The 19,246-nt window shown below is 43.4% G+C and overlaps 1 protein-coding gene and 1 non-coding gene across 5 annotated transcripts in view; both read left to right on the top strand.

The window, feature by feature from the left end:
* Positions 1-19,246, top strand: part of RYR2 (ryanodine receptor 2) — a 760,386-nt gene that overhangs the window by 395,871 nt on the left and 345,269 nt on the right. For all 4 annotated transcript variants that reach the window (XM_086679587.1, XM_086679586.1, XM_086679585.1 and 1 more), the window contains one exon: positions 6,542-6,637. In XM_086679587.1, coding sequence (XP_086535713.1) covers positions 6,542-6,637 — 96 coding nt within the window. The remainder of the gene's footprint in view (positions 1-6,541; positions 6,638-19,246) is intronic.
* LOC112851603 (U6 spliceosomal RNA) lies at positions 14,477-14,583 on the top strand. The gene has a single exon (XR_003222791.1). It is a non-coding gene; the product is annotated as a U6 spliceosomal RNA (small nuclear RNA).

Here is a 19,246-nt window from a genome sequence, read left to right as displayed (position 1 = left end):
AGAGCTTAGCTGACTGAGCCTCTCAGGCACCCCGAGATACTTTCTTAATCTGTTGATGTTGACCGAGACCCCTCCTCCTAATCTCTTCTAGAAAAGGGGTTCAGGCAGAAAGAGACTGGTGGGGAGCAGCGTCGACTGGCCCCGAGCGTGGACTCTGGAACTGAAATTGCCTGTGAGGCATTGGCCCCAGTATGAGCTGTGCCAGCAGGAACACGCGGCTGTCTCCCCTCTCCGTGCCCTCCACCAGCCAGCTGTTGGGCTGCCTCCTGATGAGGGTAGAGAGGGAGGAGAGAACGTAGCCTAGTTTTTCTTGGTTGTGTGGCTGCCCGATCTCTGGCTCTGGCCAGAAGGTTAAAGCTGTCCTCCTTGGTGGGGGGGAGTGGAACAGCTGGCAGGGGGTGGGAGCTGCCTTTCTCCGGGGGGCATGTCAGATGCCTTTAGCCAAGGCCCTGCTCACGGACAGGACAGCCGCAACTCTGTTCTCAGGTGGCTGTTTGCGGCTCCTTGCTCGGCCGTGCGTGTCTGGTAGCCTGCCTCCAGCCTCTTTCTCCTGAAGTCTTCCTGCTGCTCCTGATGGCTGTACTGAGTGGACTCAGAACGAGTCTACAGAGATGCTCTTCCCCCAGGATCCATGAGAAGTGCTCATGCATTCTCGGCCCAACACAGTCATGGAGACCCATCCACGCAAAACTCTGGGTCGGTGCCTCTCCCACCCCGCCCACTTCCTAGGCAGGCGGTCCTCAAACCTGAGTTCGCACGGCCCCCCAATGGCAGGGATGCTTCCTCAAGCTCTCCAAGAAGTTTCTGTGGCACAGCACTCTGAGATTTGTCAGTGGCATTCTCGAGTTTTTGTGTGTTTGTGTATTTTTGTTTTTTAGGCTTTTCAGGATTTAGGAGCAACCACGTGTTAATCTGAAAATTTTAAAAATCTTTGTGGATTCTAGTTCTTTGGTCCCTCATTTGCCTATGTTATAACCGTTCACTTGGTATTTCCATACTTTGCATGTGAGCTCCAAAAGAGAACCTCATTTGATTTCCTGCTATATCTCTTACTCCCAGAACAGTGCCAGATGCAAAGTAGGTAATCACTATTTGTTCAGTAAATTTTAAAAGTGAGAGTACTCTTGGAAGATCTTTGCATCTTAACCTGTCTGTAGTTTTCTGATTCTCCAAGTATTTTGAGAAGTTGAGTCTTAGAGTTTAAAGACACTAAAGCATGGGGACACAGCGATGTTACAAAACGAGTAAGAGATGCAGAATGGAGTCTCTTTGACATTAATAATTTTTCGGTGGATGGCCAATATTACTTGCGTTTCATATTCTGGTTGGATAAAAGTTGAGAGGTTTAGTTAGTTATTCAACATGAAAAAATGTGATAAAAGAAAAAAAGGTAGAAACTACGTTTAAAACATAACCACCCATGTTAGCATATAACCTTTTCAAAATATTTCTTTGGGCACCTGGGTGGCTCAGTCGGTTGAGCATTCGACTCTTGATTTCAGCTCAGGTCATGACCTCACGGTCGTGAGATCGAGTCCTGCGTTGGGCATGGAGCCTGCTTTGGATTCTCCCTCTCTTTCTCCCTCGACCCCTCCCCCATTCATGTTCGCTCTTGCTCTCTCTCTGTTTCTTTCTTTTTCTCTAAAATTAAAAAAAAATTAGGAGCTCAGTTGGCTAAGCATCAGACTTCGGCTCGGGTCATGATCTCACGGTGTGTGAGTTTGAGCCCTGCATCAGGCTCTGTGCTGGCAGCACCAAGCCCACTTTGGTGTCTGTCTCCCTCTCTTTCTGCCCCTCCCCAACTCGTGCTTTCGCTCTGTCTCAAAAATAAATAAAAGCGGGGCGCCTGGGTGGCGCAGTCGGTTAAGCGTCCGACTTCAGCCAGGTCACGATCTCGCGGTCCGTGAGTTCGAGCCCCGCGTCGGGCTCTGGGCTGATGGCTCGGAGCCTGGAGCCTGTTTCCGATTCTGTGTCTCCCTCTCTCTCTGCCCCTCCCCCGTTCATGCTCTGTCTCTCTCTGTCCCAAAAATAAATAAACGTTGAAAAAAAAAAATTAAAAAAAAATAAATAAATAAAAGCATCAAAAAAAATTAAAGATAAATAAAAACATTTCTGTGAATCTCTCTAACATTATACACATATAAAACACTTCACACACCCACATGCACACACATACAATAATAGCATGATGTGTTCACACCCATGCACATCCCGCATCACTATGACATCACTTGTGGCCCTCTGCTCCTGAAGGCTTAGGTAGCTCAGTCCAAATTCCAATTTTAGGGATTGAGACAAGCTCAAGGCTTCGGTCTGATGTCTCTACGTTTCGGGGGATTATTTGGATACATTGTTTTCCATTTCATGCTTCTTCATTATCATCTGTTGTCTCTCCAGGGTTATGTAGTACCTTGGCTTGCTGAACTTCACCTCCTTACAGGTGCATGCAAACTGCCATTCGTATTGACCGTTTGTGATTGTTTTGGGATGGAAGTTGTGACTCCAGAGGGAGTCCTTGTGAAGGAAAACGTCACGGAGCATGATCCTTTTTTCCTCCTGGCTCCATTCATCTTCCTTCCTGTTTTAAAATAAGAAAATGTCCCCTTTGGATGCAGGATAGCAGTCCTACCCTTATCAATGTTCCTTAAGGTCTCTGTTTTCTGTCTCAGGAACTTATCATGATATAGTTCTCAAAGAAGCAGCTCTCATTTTCCAAGAAATATTCTGAAAAAAACACCACTTTTCCATGCTTTGCACATACTTATATATGTATACATATACATTGAATATACGCACTTACTTCCCAAAAATGAGATCATACGACCAATATTCTATAGCATTTGTTTGCACCTGTCTTCTGTATTGGGGACATCTCTTCTTGGCAGTAGCTATAACCCTTCACCAGGTTTTAGTGGACATATACTACCCTACAGAAGGGTAGGGTAGTGCACCCTCAGACTGTTTCCAGTATTTTGCTCTTATAAACTGTATCATGACGAACTTTCCTATAATTCTCAGCACAGCTTTCAATTACTTTGGAAACTCACTTAACTGATTTCTTCTTAACTAACTTGCTGAACTGTAAGATTTTACCCTCCGTTTATCTGTAAGCCATGTTACATACCTGCACACATGCACCTACCCACACACTGATAATGTTCAGGAGGCACTTGATTTTATGGAGCTAATTGTTTTCATTAGAAATATATATATTTTTTCAGAGTCTATTGAGATCATCACATTTCATCTTGGACTTATTAACAGACATCCTAACACATTTCTGTCTCATTGGAGGAATGAACCCCTACTTGAGTTAATGTTGCTAATGCGTTGCTGAATATGATTTGGAAATACTATCCTTATAGAAGATATTTGGATTTGTATTCGTAATTAAGAGTTCCCTCTAGTTTTCTTATATGTATACTTTCTTTGTTGGGTCTTGATATCAAAGTTATACTGTCTTTATAAAATAATTAGGGAGGCTTCCTTAGTTTCTTTAAAATAGTGTAGTTTAGAAATCACTTTTTTTCTTGAATACAGAAAAAAGTTTTTGGTCTTTGACATACTTCTCAATATTAATCATGCTTTATTTTTCAATTTAGATTTTTCTTCTTTGGGTCAGTTTTGGTGGAAAAAAAAGTATACATATGCATAATTGGAAACCATTCTTTTTCCTAGATGTTTCAGAGTTCTGGTACAGAGATACAGTGACTGTGTTTATAATTCCTGTTTATTCTTAATTTTTTTCTTTTTCCTTCATGATTAAAGCAGTTGATATTTAGCTTATATTAAAAAAAAAATTCCTGGCAGTGCCTGGGTGGCTCAGTCGGTTAAGCATCCGACTTCGGCTCAGGTCATGATCTCACTGTCCGTGAGTTCAAGCCCCGTGTCAGGCTCTGTGCTGACAGCTCAGAGCCTGGAGCCTGCTTCAGATTCTGTGTCTCCCTCTCTCTCTGCCCCTCCCCTGCTCATGCTCTGTCTCTCTCAAAAATAAATAAGCATTAAAAAAAATCTTGACTTTGTGGATTAATTTTACCATTTTAATTTATTACATAGATCACATTTTCTATTTTTAATGAAGTTCTTTTTGGCTATTTATTTCTTTTTCCTATTTTACTTATATTTTTTGATGTTCTCTCTTACATTTTGAAAGGCTGTTTAATTAACACGTTTCACCCTGCTGCTTAGCAGTGGACGTGGTTAATTTTTGAGTACAGTTTTGACCATAGACCACTGATTTTATTAGGTAACATTTCTGTTTTTGCTATTTACTAGATATTCTGTAATTCTGGTATTGATTTGTTACTGACTCAAAAATTATTAATGAGAGAGTTTAAATTATTAAGTGGCTGAGTTTTATTTTTGTTTCTACTTTTCTTGCTAATTTCTAGTTTTGTTACATTGTTGTCAGTGGGCTGTACCAACATGGGATATGCCATTTCTGTTTGCAGTAAATTTTTTTAAGTTTACTTATTTACTTTGGGAGAGTGTGAGCAGGACAAGGGTGGAAAGAGAGGGAGAGAGAGAGAATCCCCACCATCGCCAGTGCAGAGCCTGATGCAGGGCTCAAACTCACAAACCGTGAGATCAGACCTGAGCCCACATCTGACACTTAACCGACTGAGCCACGCAGGTGCCCTGTGTTTGCAGCAAATTTAATGAAGGTTTTTTTCTGTGTGTGGCTTACTCTATGATTTTCTTTAATGTTTCATGGTTTATTAAAAGGGTTGATTTTTTACGTTGTAGCTTCTTCAAGAATCACCTTATCTCTAACATCTGTCCTTTAAAGAAAACATTTACTATCTTCAGGTTTAAAAACCAGAGGTAAAATTAAAAGAGTGAGTTAAATTTTAAACAAATGAGACTCTGTAAAGATTCAGAAACCTTACCCTATACCCCCCCTCAGTGGCTGTTGTTGTAAGTCATGAACAGATATTCTAATGGGTTAAAATTAGAAATCCTGCTGAGCACATTGGACTCCTTATCCTTCTATGACACCGCATCCTTGACACTTGTCCCTAGCACTTGTCACTTGTGTGTGTGTGTGTGTGTGTGTGTGTGTGTGTGTGTGTGTGTGTGTAGATGATTGCTGGCTCTTGCTGGACCTCTGGCCCCAGAGCGAGAGAGGAGTCTAAGTAATTAAGCGCATCATTGTTTACTCTTTGTGCAAATGTCCTGCGGCTCTGTTCACAGAGCTCTTCTCCTACAGTTGTAAGAATAGACCTTCCTGTCTTTGCTGTCACTGTTTCTTTTCTTACTCTGAGGTCAGGTACCAACTTTTAGTTTATGTGACAGAAGTCTAACATTAATTATGCTCTCTCACCACAGGGGCTCTGAAACTTGCGTTCTTCAGACTGCTTCCTGGCACTAGCAGAGTTTAAATAGTGATTGTTGGGGCATCTGGGTGGCTCGGTCGGTTAAGCGTCCAACTTCGGCTCAGGTCATGATCTCACGGTCTGTGAGTTCGAGCCCCGCGTCGGGCTCTGTGCTGACAGCTCAGAGCCTGGAGCCCGTTTCAGATTCTGTGTCTCCCTCTCTCTCTGCCATTCCCCTGTTCATGCTGTGTCTCTCCCTATCTCAAAAATAAATAAACGTTAAAAAAAAATTAAAAAAAAAAAATAGTGATTGTTTTCTTATGGCAACATCTTTTTCCCATTAAATGCCCTATTCTGTCATCATCTCACTGACCCTTTGTAGACAATTGTAGTTTCTGAACAATCTCATGAATTAACCTAAAATATTCACCAGATTTGCTTTGAAAGAATGGCATGATTTTGAATCATTGGAAGTTTTAAATGGATTATGTACATTGGATTGAAGGAGATCCTCGAGGTCGCGTAGGAGTTTCATAGAAGATGGTTTCTTTTGTCAAAGGTGTGTCAGAAACAGTAGGTTAAACAGAGTTAGAACAGGCGATTTGACTGCATGTCAGAATCCTTCAAATGCATGGTGGTGAATCTTTTTTAAAGGAGAAGTGGAGATACAGGGGGAAAGCAGAAGTTTTCAGACTTACTAGTCATCTACCCTCCCATCCTTTTTTCCAGGTAACGTTTTAATTAATTGTATCTGTCTATGTCCCTATTACAGTTACCGAGTTTCTCCTAGTATTTTGTGCTCCATTTTCAGGAAAACTGGTGTGCTCTTAACTTCTTCATTATAGAGGTGAGAATGTTGAGCTCTAGGGAAATTAAATGATTTAATCTCCTGGCTAATTAAATGCAAAGAGTATTAGAGCCCAGGTGAGGCAAATCCCAGGACACTGGTTTTTCCATTATCCTTTATTATTTCCTCCCAATATGAAATGTAACTTCCTTCAAGATGTAGTCTTTCTAATGAGCTGTGTTTTGTTTCAGTCCCTATTAATAAATATCAATTCTTTAAAAAAAAAATCTCATTTTTGTCCATGTAGGTGTGTCTATATATTTATGTTTTAAGCCAAAGTATTTTCTTCTTGATCCACCATTTTAGGGCCACTAGCAACTTCCCTTGCATTTTAACCTGGAAAATCACATAACTGTGAAGTCTGCTCTTTTTCTTGCAGCGGCTCTAATTAGAGGAAATCGTAAAAACTGTGCCCAATTTTCTGGCTCCCTGGACTGGTTGATCAGCCGATTGGAAAGACTGGAAGCTTCTTCTGGTATGTTTTCCGATTATCTCCTTGTCATGATATATCATTCCTATTTTCTCCTGTTTTATGTCCTTTAAGACATAAAAGAAAATTGAAGATAAAAACAGAGCGTTGGTGCAATGTAAGTGTTTTCCTTTTAATAGGTTGAAGTTTTTACTTATTGATAAAATCGTTTTTTTTTTTTTAAGTTTATTTATTTTGAGAGAGAGAGAGAGAAAGAGAGAGTCAGCAGCAACAGCCAGGGAGGGGCAGAGAGAGAGGGAAAAAGAGAATCCCCAAATAGGCTCTGTGCTGTCAGCACACAGAACCCAACATGGGGCTCGATCTTGTGACCATCAGATCATGACCTGAGCTGACATCAGGAGTCGGACACTTAACCAGCTGAAACACCCAGGTGCTCCAGTCGTTGGTATTTTTCTTAGTTATTTCTGAAAAGCAATTTTACAATATCTTGTTCATTTACATTAAAAAAAAAACGAAGCCCTGAAAGCTTCTAAAGAGCCAGAATTCTCATTCTTTTTCAAATCATTCATTCCAAATGTACTGTACAAACAAACAAAAAAGTGGTTTGGAACTTCTATTTTTAGCTTGTGTTCAAAGGATTATTTGGACAGATTTGGAAAAAAATCAGTTTTCCAAATCACACAGCATAATATTTTATTTTAAAATGTTTCAGTAGGGGCGCCTGGGTGGCTCAGTCGGTTGAGTGTTTGACTTCGGCTCGGGTCATGATCTCACCGTTCATGAGTTCAAGCCCCGCATCGGGCTCTGTGCTGACAGCTTGGAGCCTGGAGCCTGCTTTGGATTCTGTGTCTCCCTCTCTCTCTGCCCCTCCCTAATCTCTCTCTCTCTCTCTCTCTCTCTCTCTCTCTCTCAAATAAATAAACTTAAAAAAAAATTTTAATGTTTCAGTAGATACTAATAAAATGTCTATATAATCATAAAATAGTTATAAGCACTCAACCTGATTTCTCCTTCTCTAACATAATAAGTATGTTATTCTTATTTTGGTGTTGTAGAAACTTAACTCTGATAACCAGGGCTTCCTGAACTTATCCAACACCACAGTTTGTATCAGCAACACCCCAGACTGAAATTGGTTGCTTCTTCCTCTCTCTGCACAGCATTTTATTAGCTGCCCTTCTATACCACTGATGCCCCTTTACGTTGCTTATTTTTTTTCTCTCAGTCTCCTACACTAGCCATGAACTCCTTGAAGCTATAGACATGATTTCATTCATCTTTGGGTTTACCATCCCATCTGGCACCTAGTAGATGTTTGACAGTTTTTATTAAACAAATGAAGAAATGAATGTACGAATGGATGTTTGGATTCACTTAAGAAGATACCTGTCAGTACAGAAACAATTTCATGACTCTTGCATGAGAAAGACCCACTCAAGGATAGGTTTGTTTGTTGGAATGGAATGAATAGAAGAACAGATGGTTGTGGTCAAAGGGGGTAATTTTAAGTCTCCGAGTGAAGTTTTAATGATGAAGATGTAGGAGGAAGAGAAATTTGAGTCACAGACTTTGAGTTTTAAGGCATTGCTGGATTCTTGGGTGGCAGATATAAAGAAGGAGATCATTGAGCTAAAGTAGGTGCAAGAATCGTAAATGAGATTTTTCATGGTATCACAGCACCAATGGCATGACTGTGGACCAAGACAGAATATCTTGAATAAGGAGAAAACTGAATAACTCTCAGGAGTATGATCAATTGATGGTTAACAAGGTGATGGCATATTTTGGGGGGCCCCTGGGTGGCTCAGTTGGTTGAGCATCTGACTTTGGCTCAGGTCATGACCTCACAGTTGACAGGTTTGAGCCCCACATCGGGTTCTGTGCTGACAGCTCAGAGCCTGGACAGCCTGCTTCAGATTCTGCGTCTCCCTCTCTCTGTCCCTCCCCACTCATGCTCTGTCTCTATCTCAAAAATAAATAAACACTAAAAGAAAAAAAAAAAGGTGATGGCATGATTGCATAAATGGATAGGTTCTTGGGTCAACATGTCCAGAATTGTTGGCAATCTTCAGTCGATACATAAAGGTATGCTGACCCCTTTTTCTAGTCATGTGGAGGATCTGGAAAGAGAGAGAGCCCAGCAACCTTCAGGACAGTATTAATGCTCAGGTCATGATCTCACAGTTCATGAGTGCTGTGCTCACAGTGTGGAGCCTGCTTGGGATATTCTCTCTCTCTCTCTCTCTCTCACACAAAATAAATAAGCTTTTAAAACACACACACACACCCACACACACACGCACAGAAAAAAAAGTGCTCAGCAAAAAAGGAGAGAGACAAGAAAAGAACAGAATGGAGCATCCTTTAAACTGAGCTAAGTAGAACCCAGTGTCTGGAGTCTTCTGTTTGGTTGTTTATAGGCACATTCCCCCTGGATGCAAATCACTATTTGCTGTTGTCTTTGTCCAATCCAGCTGTTGGTCACAGGCATTTCCACTTCACGTAGAAGCCCCCATGCTCTCAGAAAGCACAGTGAAAGTCAGGAGTAGGAAGGACCCTTGGAAAATGCTGAACCTAACATGTCACCTTAAAGGAAAGGAAATTGAGGGGTGCCTGGGTGGCTCAGTCGGCTGAGCGTCTGACTTTGGCTCAGGTCGTGATCACGGTTCATAGTTTCGAGCCCTGTGTTGGGGTCTCTGCTGACAGCTCAGAGCCTGGAGCCTGCTTCAGATTCTGTGTCTCCCTTTCTCTCTACCCCTCCCCCACTTGCTCTCTCTCTCTCTGTCTCTCAAAAGTGAATAAATATTAAAAAAAAAAAATGCTCTCTCCCTCTATCTCTCCCTCTCTTTCAAAAATAAACATCAAAAAAATTAAGGGAAAGGAAATTGAGGCATAGAACATTTAAATGAATGATTGGAGATACTAGAATTAATTGTTACAGCAAAGATGAAACCCTAGCTCATAATCATACGTCAGACTTGAAGTATGTTCACTATGCTTTGTAGCCTCCTAGTTTGTACATCTCTGAAATATTTTTCACTAAAACAAATTTTCTCTACTGTCCTTACATTTATGCTTTTAATGAACTACTTTTTTTCTTAGAGAAGGTACAATGTTGCTTAGTTTTTAGAGACAGTAACAGTAACGATATGCATATCATTAGATCATATCATATACACACATGCATAAGATACATTTATTTCATCCCTACGTAACTGTTTCCTGAGTGCTCATATATGCATCATCTTACTCTCGGAGACTGCTGAACATGATCACCTCAGCTGATCTGTTTCCACCTGCACTGCTGGTCTCTGTGTCTGTATGTGAACAGTAGAGCAGAGCGAGGGGTAACCCTAGGAACTTTAGGTTTCCTTTAGAAGAAGTCAGTGGACAGGGGTGCCTGGGCGGCCCAGTTGGTTGAGGGTCCAACTTTTGATTTTGGCTCAGGTCATGATCCCAGCGTCGTGGGATCAAGCCCCGTGTTGGGTTCCATGTTGAGAGTGGAGCCTGCTTAGGATTCTCTCTCCCACTCTGGCCCCGCCACCTCCCCAGAGCTCATGTGTGAGCATGCTCTCTCTCCTCTCTCTCTCTTTCCCCAAAAAAGGGGGAAAAAAGTCCAGTGGACAAAAGTCAAATTGGTACAGACTTAAATGGAAATCTGATGAAGATCTGAAAAGGCCAGCCAAAGATTGTGTTAATGAAGTACCTTTGTCTGGTACCACCAGACGCAGACCTTGAGAAAAGGACTGGAGGTTTATTTGGGAAGGGAGTCACCGTGAGACTCAGTAGAGAAGGGGTCAGAGAGGGTGTGTTGACAAGCGAGTTACCACCATGTGTAGCTGGAGCTTTTCCCTTGGGGAATTCTGGGAAACTGAGCCCTACAGTTCTCCCACCTGAGGGCTGAGACAAGATGTTTACAACCAACTTTTCTCTGTCACTGAGCAGTGGTGCTCCCAGGGGGTGTTAATTCTGTGGCTTTTCCAGCTGCCGCTGTGATCAGAGCAAATCCTCAGGCAAAGAAATGCAGAACTTGGCTGCTGGAATTTCACTGAATGCAGAGCGTGAGGGTTTGATCCGGGCCCTGGCAGTGTCTGCTCCCCAGCCAACCACTATTTACCTCCTTATATGTTAGCAAGGCCTTCAGAAAGAGCGGTGGACACAACCTCTTGTACACATTGTGCGTCATCAAAAGTTGACTAGTATCTCTAGTGCCTAAGGCTCTATCGGAGCATCGGTAAGAACAGCCACTATGAGTTTCCTGAGAGAACAAGAGATAAAGTAGACCTTTCCCCAGGCTTCATGTGTGACTTTGTCTCTGGGCCAAATTTAATTGAAAAGACAAAAGATTTGCACGAGCAAGTCCAGTTGATTGAGTGGATGTATTTCTGAAGGCTGGGTTCTCCTTAGGATGTTCTTAGCACTTGGAACGCTATTTGGGAACTTCAAGGAACAGTTGACTGAAACGGTCTGCCGGTCAGGGGGCTGCGTAGTTTCTCTGAGTCTTACTTTTGTACAGTGTATCCCAGAGATAGCTTTGCAGGGATGAAAGTGGTCTTCTCTGAGATTCCTGCGCATTGTTCTCCACTCTGAGTAAGTCCCATGAAGGAAGGTCCCTCTGGGTTTCAGCAGAAGAAGGAATCTTTCAGGGGTCTTGAATTGCCTAAGCTTCATGCTCACGTACCATACAGCATGTGGTACCTAGGGATATGATAGTTTATTTTTTTAAGCTTATTTATTTATTTTGAGAGAGAGCGAGCTCGAGCATGTCAGCACAAGTGGCGGAGGGGCGCAGAGAGAAGGAGAGAGAGAATCCCAAGCGGGCTCCGTGCTGTCAGTGCAGAGCCCAACATGGGGCTCTATCTCAGGATCGTGACCTGAGCCGAAATCAAGAGTCGGATACTTAATGGACTGAGCCATCCAGGCGTCCCGAAATACAATAGTTTAAAGCTTCCAAAGATGTCACAATTATTTCTTGGAGAGCATAAGCTCATCATTTCTCAAAGGGAAAAATGTGTAACCTGTGAATAATCTGTGCCAGAATCTTGTGTGCCAGGGTCCTCCCCCTAAACATGTACTTAGGTATGAACAATCGAGTTAGAAAATGCAGGAGGTCACTCCACTGTTGGCAATGCAGAAATCATAGCTAACCTTTTGGAGTGATACCAACCGTTTAGGCAACACTTAGTGATATCACAGAAAGGGACGGTTTTCCAGGAGGTAGCTTTGAAGAAGGCAACTTCAGCCGTTGGTTGATTCAGACCTTTCAATTGTGCAGAAAGCCAGCTATGGGTATAGCCAGGACATTGTGCACCTGACTCTTACAAGAAACATTAAATCAGAATCACCATGATATTGCAGACTGTGTAAAGACAATCTTTTGTGATAGCTGTTGGGGTCGGCACCCATTGACCCTACCACTCCTTTATAACTTATTCATTCATTTACTTCTGTGGCTTCGTCTAGAGCTCATTATAATGACTGGTGTTTTTAATAATGATCTGGGTCATTACAATATGTAAAATTATGTTTGATGCTAATGGGTCATTTAAGACAGGGAAACTGCGTGTACATTTCCAAAGATATTCACTCAATGTTTGAAATAATGTATTAGCGGTTAAAGGTTACTAATTTAATAGTTAGCGAAGTCCCTGGTCAAAAATTACTCCTTTTTGAAGGATGCTGGAAACGTCCACATACAGCCTTTCTACTTCCTTTCCCAGCAAAGCATTAAGTTATGGCTGGAAAGAAAAGGGGGACAGAGAGCGGAGAATCTAGATTTGGAGGGCTTTTTTTTTAAATCTATTTTACCAGCAGTGTGGAAAGTGGGGGGGAAAGTCCCTCAAAGTAAAGTCCAAATGAAACAGAACATTCCTTTCTGAATGAGACAGGTGATCAAAGTTGCTGGGTTACCCAGAATCTATATGCATTTCAGAATGCGTTTCTAAAAGCCTGTGTGTGGGATAGATGGCAAATTGTGTTTTCAGAAAATGGTTTTTTAGAGATGGAAAAAAAAAAAATCTTCAACTGTCTCACATTTGGGAAGAACACTGTAGTGCTCTGTGGCATAGCACTGATTGATTTTATTATCTCTTCCCACTTATGCTCATTTAAGCATATGACTCATTTCTGGCACCTGGTGTTTAAGTTTGAAGGAGGCTGGAAGGGACTGGGCTCAGGATTTCATAGACAGGTGGGGTCTGGTGGCCTTGTTCCCGGGTGGTGGCTCTCCAGGTTGTGCAATGGATCTGCAATCCTCTCCTGTGTTTTGACACTAAATAGGAAGTTCGGATTCACGGTGGGCTTTTAATTCTTAGATCTGTTTGCCACGCTTAATTTACCTTTTTTGGTCTGTTTGACAAGTCTGCCTCAGTGGTCCATGAACGTGTGTTGTCCTCGGAGCGTCAGCTTCTCAGATAGGTCCTGTGGCGGGGAGCATCAAAGGCAGGCTCAGTCTTTGTCACCCAGTCTGTTCAAGGAGTGGGGAGGAGGAGAGCCTCGGTCCAAGAGTCACAGGTGCCATACAGCTGCTCACTCCATTTCTGCCAACATGGCGGGGATGCCGACTAGGGCTTTCCACCACAGAGAGGAGTGTACCTTAACAGAGATCATCTCCCCAGGCTCCGACTAACCAGCCTCCTAAGGATTTGGGTAAGGAAGGTATGAAAGATTGAAAGCCCAAAGTCAAAGTCAGTTGGTACCTATATTGGACACTTCCCTGCCCTTGGGGGTGTCTATTGTTCTCCCAACATTCCATACTGACCCCAATGGCCAGCAGAGGGCAAGGAATTGTCCTAAGGCGATGGGGAGAGGGGTTTATAAGTGAAGCTTGCCCACATCTGTCCCGTGGACGTGCTCTCTCTCCAGTCTACATCCCCCCATCCGGCCTCCCACCAATTCACGAGAGCTTTTGTCCCCTGGGGGTGTTTTTGGACAGTTCCTGGAATCCACACTCCCATCCTGCTTCCTTAGATCCCCCGGGGTTGCTGTGCACGTAGGAGCATTGGTCCCTTTTGCTGATGTTTTTTCTTCCCACACACAGCTGGTTAGATGCCATCCTCTAAATGTCTGCTTAGCTGGAGGAAGAGAAGAGGGGTCTAACCTCAGAGAAACTATGTTGTCTGGGAAGGGCTCGCTTGAGGAAAACGTATTATCAAAAACAAAATCACAGCCAGTGATCTCTGCCTTTGACCTTGACTGTTTCTTGTCCTCTCTGGGTACTAAATTTATGTTTTACTGTCATGGACAAAAGTGAAGGTTCAGCTCGTATGTGCTGCTACCAACAGATGGCTGCTTAATGCCAGTGTCTGCTCTGATAGGGTTTCATTCCTACCATGCTGGATATTAAATACTTTTAGCATCATCTTTGGTGAAATAATTGTGCTGTGTCACTCGCTTTCCGTCATGCTTGAAGTCCGGGGACCCTATCATGGCTTAAGGACTTCATCTGGAACTGAGTTCATTAAAGTTTCTTTGCATTGTGTATGACTTAGCTCAGTTTTCTCAAGTCAACGTGCCTCTTGATTGAATCAAGCTTTTTGTTTTAGTGCCTTGGCTTTTAAGGTGGGTTCTACTCACTCGGGCATGGTAGTCAAAAGAAAGAAGCCAGTCACTACCCACCTGAGGGGTTTATCTTCAGTGTCCAGGCAGGATGCATCACAGGTGTCCTCCCTTAGCGTTGATGTGATACAGGAAACATAATCTTGATGGGCCGTGAGCTCAGCCGCCTGGGTGCTCGCCGGAGGCAGCTGCACTGGAGAAGGGAAGTGGTGTTAGGTCTCAGGGTATAGTTGATACAGTGGGAACTGACGTCTCAGCTCAGGCTGTCTCATGCCTCTGGTCTCCTAAATGGGTTTCCTACCATTTCATCAGCAAAGACAGGGTTGAGTGCTCACTTTGGCATCACGCAAACTAAACGTGGAAAGATACAGAGAAGATTAACGTGGCCCCTGTGCAAGGGTGACCTGCAAATTCGTGATGCGTTCCATATTTTTATGGGTTAAATGGGCAATGGGCATTAAGGAGGGCACTTTTGGGGATGAGCGCTGGGGTATCATTTGTAAGAGTCAGATGACTGGGTCCTACTCCATAAGCCATGACAATTCTGTATGTCAGCTAACTTGAATTTAAGTTAAGGGGCGCCTGCGTGGCTCAGTCAGTTGAGCGTCTGACTTCAGCTCAGGTCATGATCTCAGGGTTCGTGAGTTTGAGCCCCACGTCAGGCCCTGTGCTGACAGCTCAGAGCCTGGAGCCCGCTTCGGATTCTTTGTGTGTGTGTGTGTGTGTGTGTGTGTGTGTGTGTGTGTGTGTGTCAAAATAAGTAAACATTAAATTCAAAACAAAACAAAAACAAAAAACAGGGTTGAACTCTGCCAAGACTACCTCATCGGAAATGGCAGCTCACTTTTTAGTCATCTCTTGTTTTCCACTTACTTTTATACTGTATTAAGGAGAAGCAGAGCACTTTTAAGATTGATTACACGGATGGATTCTGAAATGGACTGCTTAAGTTCCAAGCCCAGCTTCATCCTTTACAGCTGCATGACTCTAACCTTTTGTGCCTCATATTTTTGCCTGTAAAATGGGCATTGCCCAAAGGACTGTTCGTCAACACATTTCATTGCATTAAATGAATAGAAATGTCACAATAAGAACCTAACGCCTTTTTTTTTTAATAAGTAGCCGTTGTTAATAACTACAAGATTATTTGCATTCTCTTAAAAGAGCATTTGCATTATAGAAACAAACTAGACAGGTGTTCTATGTTCGGCAATAAAACTAGGGAAAACTGTTGGAAAGTCCAGATGAAAAGTGTGCCTCCAGCATGCCCCACGGGTTGCTGTGGGATTGGGGGGGCAGTTAGAAATTTGATGCCAAATGTGTACATGAACGTACTCTGTGCACCATGCAAAGACCTTCAGCCAAGGGCTTCTTATAAAAAAAAAAAACTTGTGCAAACCGATGAAACATACAAGGAGTAAAGTGATAAAAGATGTGCTAGATCATACGCTGGATTCTTTGGATCAGACAAGATCTGAAACTAGAGAGCCTGACTGCTGTGTGACCACAGGCAGTGTCAAAGCTCCCTGATAAAACTTCACAATTCAGTTTAGAGAAATAAGGTTTTTTTGTTCTGGTTTTGTTTTTTCCCATGTTGAGATGGCTCCGACTCAGTATGAAGAATTGCAGGTGGAAAAACTTAATATTAGCAAGCACTTACCTTTTTTTTTTTTTTTTAACGTTTATTTTTGAGACAGAGAGAGACAGAGCATGAACGGGGGAGGGTCAGAGAGAGGGAGACACAGAATCTGAAACAGGCTCCAGGCTCTGAGCGGTCAGCACAGAGCCCGACGTGGGGTTCGAACTCACGGACCGCGAGATCATGCCCTGAGCCAAAGTCGGCCACTTAACCGACTGAGCCACCCAGGTGCCCCATCACGCACTTACCTTTACTGGGTGCCAGATAGTGTTCTGAGCCCCTTAAGTATGTTAACTCATGGGCCGCCTGGGTGGCTGGGTCTGTTGTGTCCAACTCTTGGTTTCATCTCAGGTCATGGGTCTCAGGGTTGTGGGATTGAGCCCCATGTGGGCTCTGTACTGAGCAGGGGGCCTGCTTGAGATTCTCTCTCTCTCTCTCTCTCTCTCTCTCTCTCTCCCTCTCATTCTCTCTCTCTCTCTCTCTCTCATTCTCTCTCTCTCTCTCTCTCTCTCTCTCTCTCTCTTCCTCCTTCAGTCCCTCCCTCTCCCTCTGTCCCTCTCCCCTGCTCACATTCTCTCTCTCTCAAAAAAATAATAAATATATTAAGTCTCTAAATCCTCACAATAATTCTATGAGGTGGATAGCCTCAGTATCCCCATTTCACAGGTGGGGAAGTGAGGCACAGTGCAGCTATTTTTTCAAGGTCATACAGTGTGGAAGCAGCCAAGGCAGAACTCAAACTTTGGCCTTCTGGCTCTGAACTTCATCCCTTCTATCCCTTCACGATATATGCTGCTCAGGTGCAGGGAAGCAAAGGACTGAGTGTGCCCTGCTGTGTTCTTCCAAGGTCATGAGGGAGAATATCTCCTGCATGTAAACAGGTAAGCTCTACTGACCTACGTCCTAGAGTGTCTGAGCTGGGAGTGACTTCTGGAGTATTCCAACCCAGCCAGCCCCTCTTGGCCATCACAGCACCATGTCTCCCCTATCTCTCGTTTGTTCTCTTGAACCACAGTACGTAATGCAGGTTTAGACACACATGATTTAAAATACTAGTCTTGGGGCACCTGGGTTTCCGTCACTTGAGTATCTGACTTCGGCTCAGTTCATGACCTCGCTCGCGGTTCATGAGTTCGAGCCCCACATCGGGCTCACTGCTCTCAGCACAAAGTTTGCTTCAGATCCTCTGTCCACCTCTCTCTCTGCCCCCACCCCTGCTTATGTTCTGTCTCTCTCTCGTTCTTTCTCTCTCTCTCTCATTCTGTCCCTCTCTCAAAAGTAAGTAAACATTAAAAACATGTTACTCTTCACCACATGGCAAAGTATGTTCACATCTTTGGGGAGTATTTTCTGATGTTTTCAGGCTTGGAGCAAGTTGCTCAGTTTCCTATAATTGCATCCATCTTTAAATGCATCTCAAGGTGGACTCTTCTCTGTACATACTGTTTCACGTCAGGACCACAGACCATTCTGCACATAATGCCCTGTGAGAAATTGGTGTGTCTTGGGGCGCCCAGCTGGCTCAGTCGGTAGAGCGTGTGACTGTGAAGTTCAAGCCCCACATTTGGTGTAGAGATTACTTTTAAAAAAATCTTTAAAAATAAATAACTAAATAGGATTTGTGAGTTTTGTTAAACAATGTGTAACTTTTCTCTTTCCCCTCTTCCACACGGACCAAGTACCAGAATTAGGTTATTCTGTGCACATTTATTTATTTCTTTTGTGCTTATTGGAAATGATGCCCCTGGGTTGTCGTCGTCGTCGTCGTCTTCTTCTTCTTCTTCTTCTTCTTCTTTTTTTTTTTTTTTTACGTTTATTCATCTTTGAGAGAGACAGAGCATGAGCGGGGGAAGGGCAGAGAGAGGGAGAGGGAGACACAGAATCTGAAGCAGACTCCAGGCTCCACACTGTCAGCATAGAGCCTGGCGCAGGACTCAGACTCACAAACTACGAGATCATGACTTGAGCCGAAGTCGGACGCTTAACCGACTGAGCCACCCAGGTGCCCCAACCCCTGAGTTGTCTTCATACAGCAGGAGACCTCCCCCCACCCAATTGTATAGAGATACAGTTGATACACTTGTGGTGTAACTTTAAGGTATACAGCATGATGGTTTGGCTTAGGTGATTGTGAAATTTGTACTCCAAACAGTCAGTTAGTTTGCATCCATCATCATCATCATATATATATATGTATACACATATAAATTTTTTTTTTAAGTAAAAGGAACTGAACCCAAAAGAACTCCCCTTGTGATGAAAACTCTTAGGATTTGCCCTTACCCACTGCCCTGTGTAGCACAGGGCAGAGTTGGCTTATCCTCAGCACGTGGTAGCTTATGCGACCAGTGCGCACCGATCTTTATCCGATCCTCTGCCGCCACTCCTTGCCTCTGGAAATCACAGGTCTGATCTCTTTTCCTGTGGGGTTTTTGGGTTTTTTTGTTGTTGGTGTTTGTTTTTGTTTTTGTTTGAGATCAGACAGTAGTTGTCTTTCTCTGGCTGACTTACTTCACTCAGCGTAATCTTCTTTATCCCCTCATCCATCAGTGGACACTCAGGTTGTTTCTGTGTCTCAACTCCTGTAAATAATGCTGCTGTGAATGTGGGGGTGCAGATGTCTTTTTGAGTTAGTGTTTTCATTTTCTTGGGGTGTATTCTCAGAAGTGGAATTACTGCATCAGGTAGTGGTTCCATTTTTAATTTTTTGAAGGTCCTCCATCCGGTTTTCCAATAGCAGCTGTACCAGTTTACAACCCCAGCAACGGTGCATGAGGGTTCTGTTTTCTTCACATCCACCCCAGCATTTGTTGCCTCTTGCCTTTTTGATGACGGTCACTCTAATGGGCGGGAGGTGATATCTCATTGAGGGTTTGATTTACTTCTCCCTGATGACTAGTGATGTTGAGCATCTTTTTATGTATCTGTTGGCCATTCATATATCTTCTTTGGGAAAGTTGTCTATTTGGGTCTTTTGCCCATTTTACTTTTTGTTTTATGTATTTTTTATAAGTTTTTTTTTAATGTTTATTCATTTTTGAGAGACAGAGAGACAGAGCATGAGTGTGGGAGGGGCAGAGAGAGAGGGAGACACAGAATCCGAAGCAGCCTCCAGGCTCTGAGCTGTCAGCACAGAGCCTGACGCGGGGCTCAAACTCACAAGCTGTGAGATCATGACCTGAGCTGAAGTCGGACGCTCAACCGACTGAGCCACCCCGGCGCCCCAATTTTATTATTTTAATGTTTGTTTATTTTTGAGAGAGAGAGAGAGAGAGAGAGAGAGAGAGAGAGAGAGAGCACGAGTGTGGGAGGGGCAGAGAGAGAGGGAGACACAGAATCCGAAGCAGCCTCCAGGCTGTGAACTGTCAGCACAGAGCCTGATGCGGGGCTCGAACTCACAAGCTGTGAGATCATGACCTGAGCTAAAGTCGGATGCTTAACCAACTGAGCCACCTAGA

Source organism: Puma concolor, chromosome D2, assembly GCF_028749965.1.
Source record: "Puma concolor isolate L17-30 chromosome D2, mPumCon1.1.hap2, whole genome shotgun sequence".
Classification (NCBI taxonomy): domain Eukaryota; kingdom Metazoa; phylum Chordata; class Mammalia; order Carnivora; family Felidae; genus Puma; species Puma concolor.
Note: the sequence above shows the minus strand (reverse complement) of the source record. Positions and strands in the feature narration are given on the sequence as shown.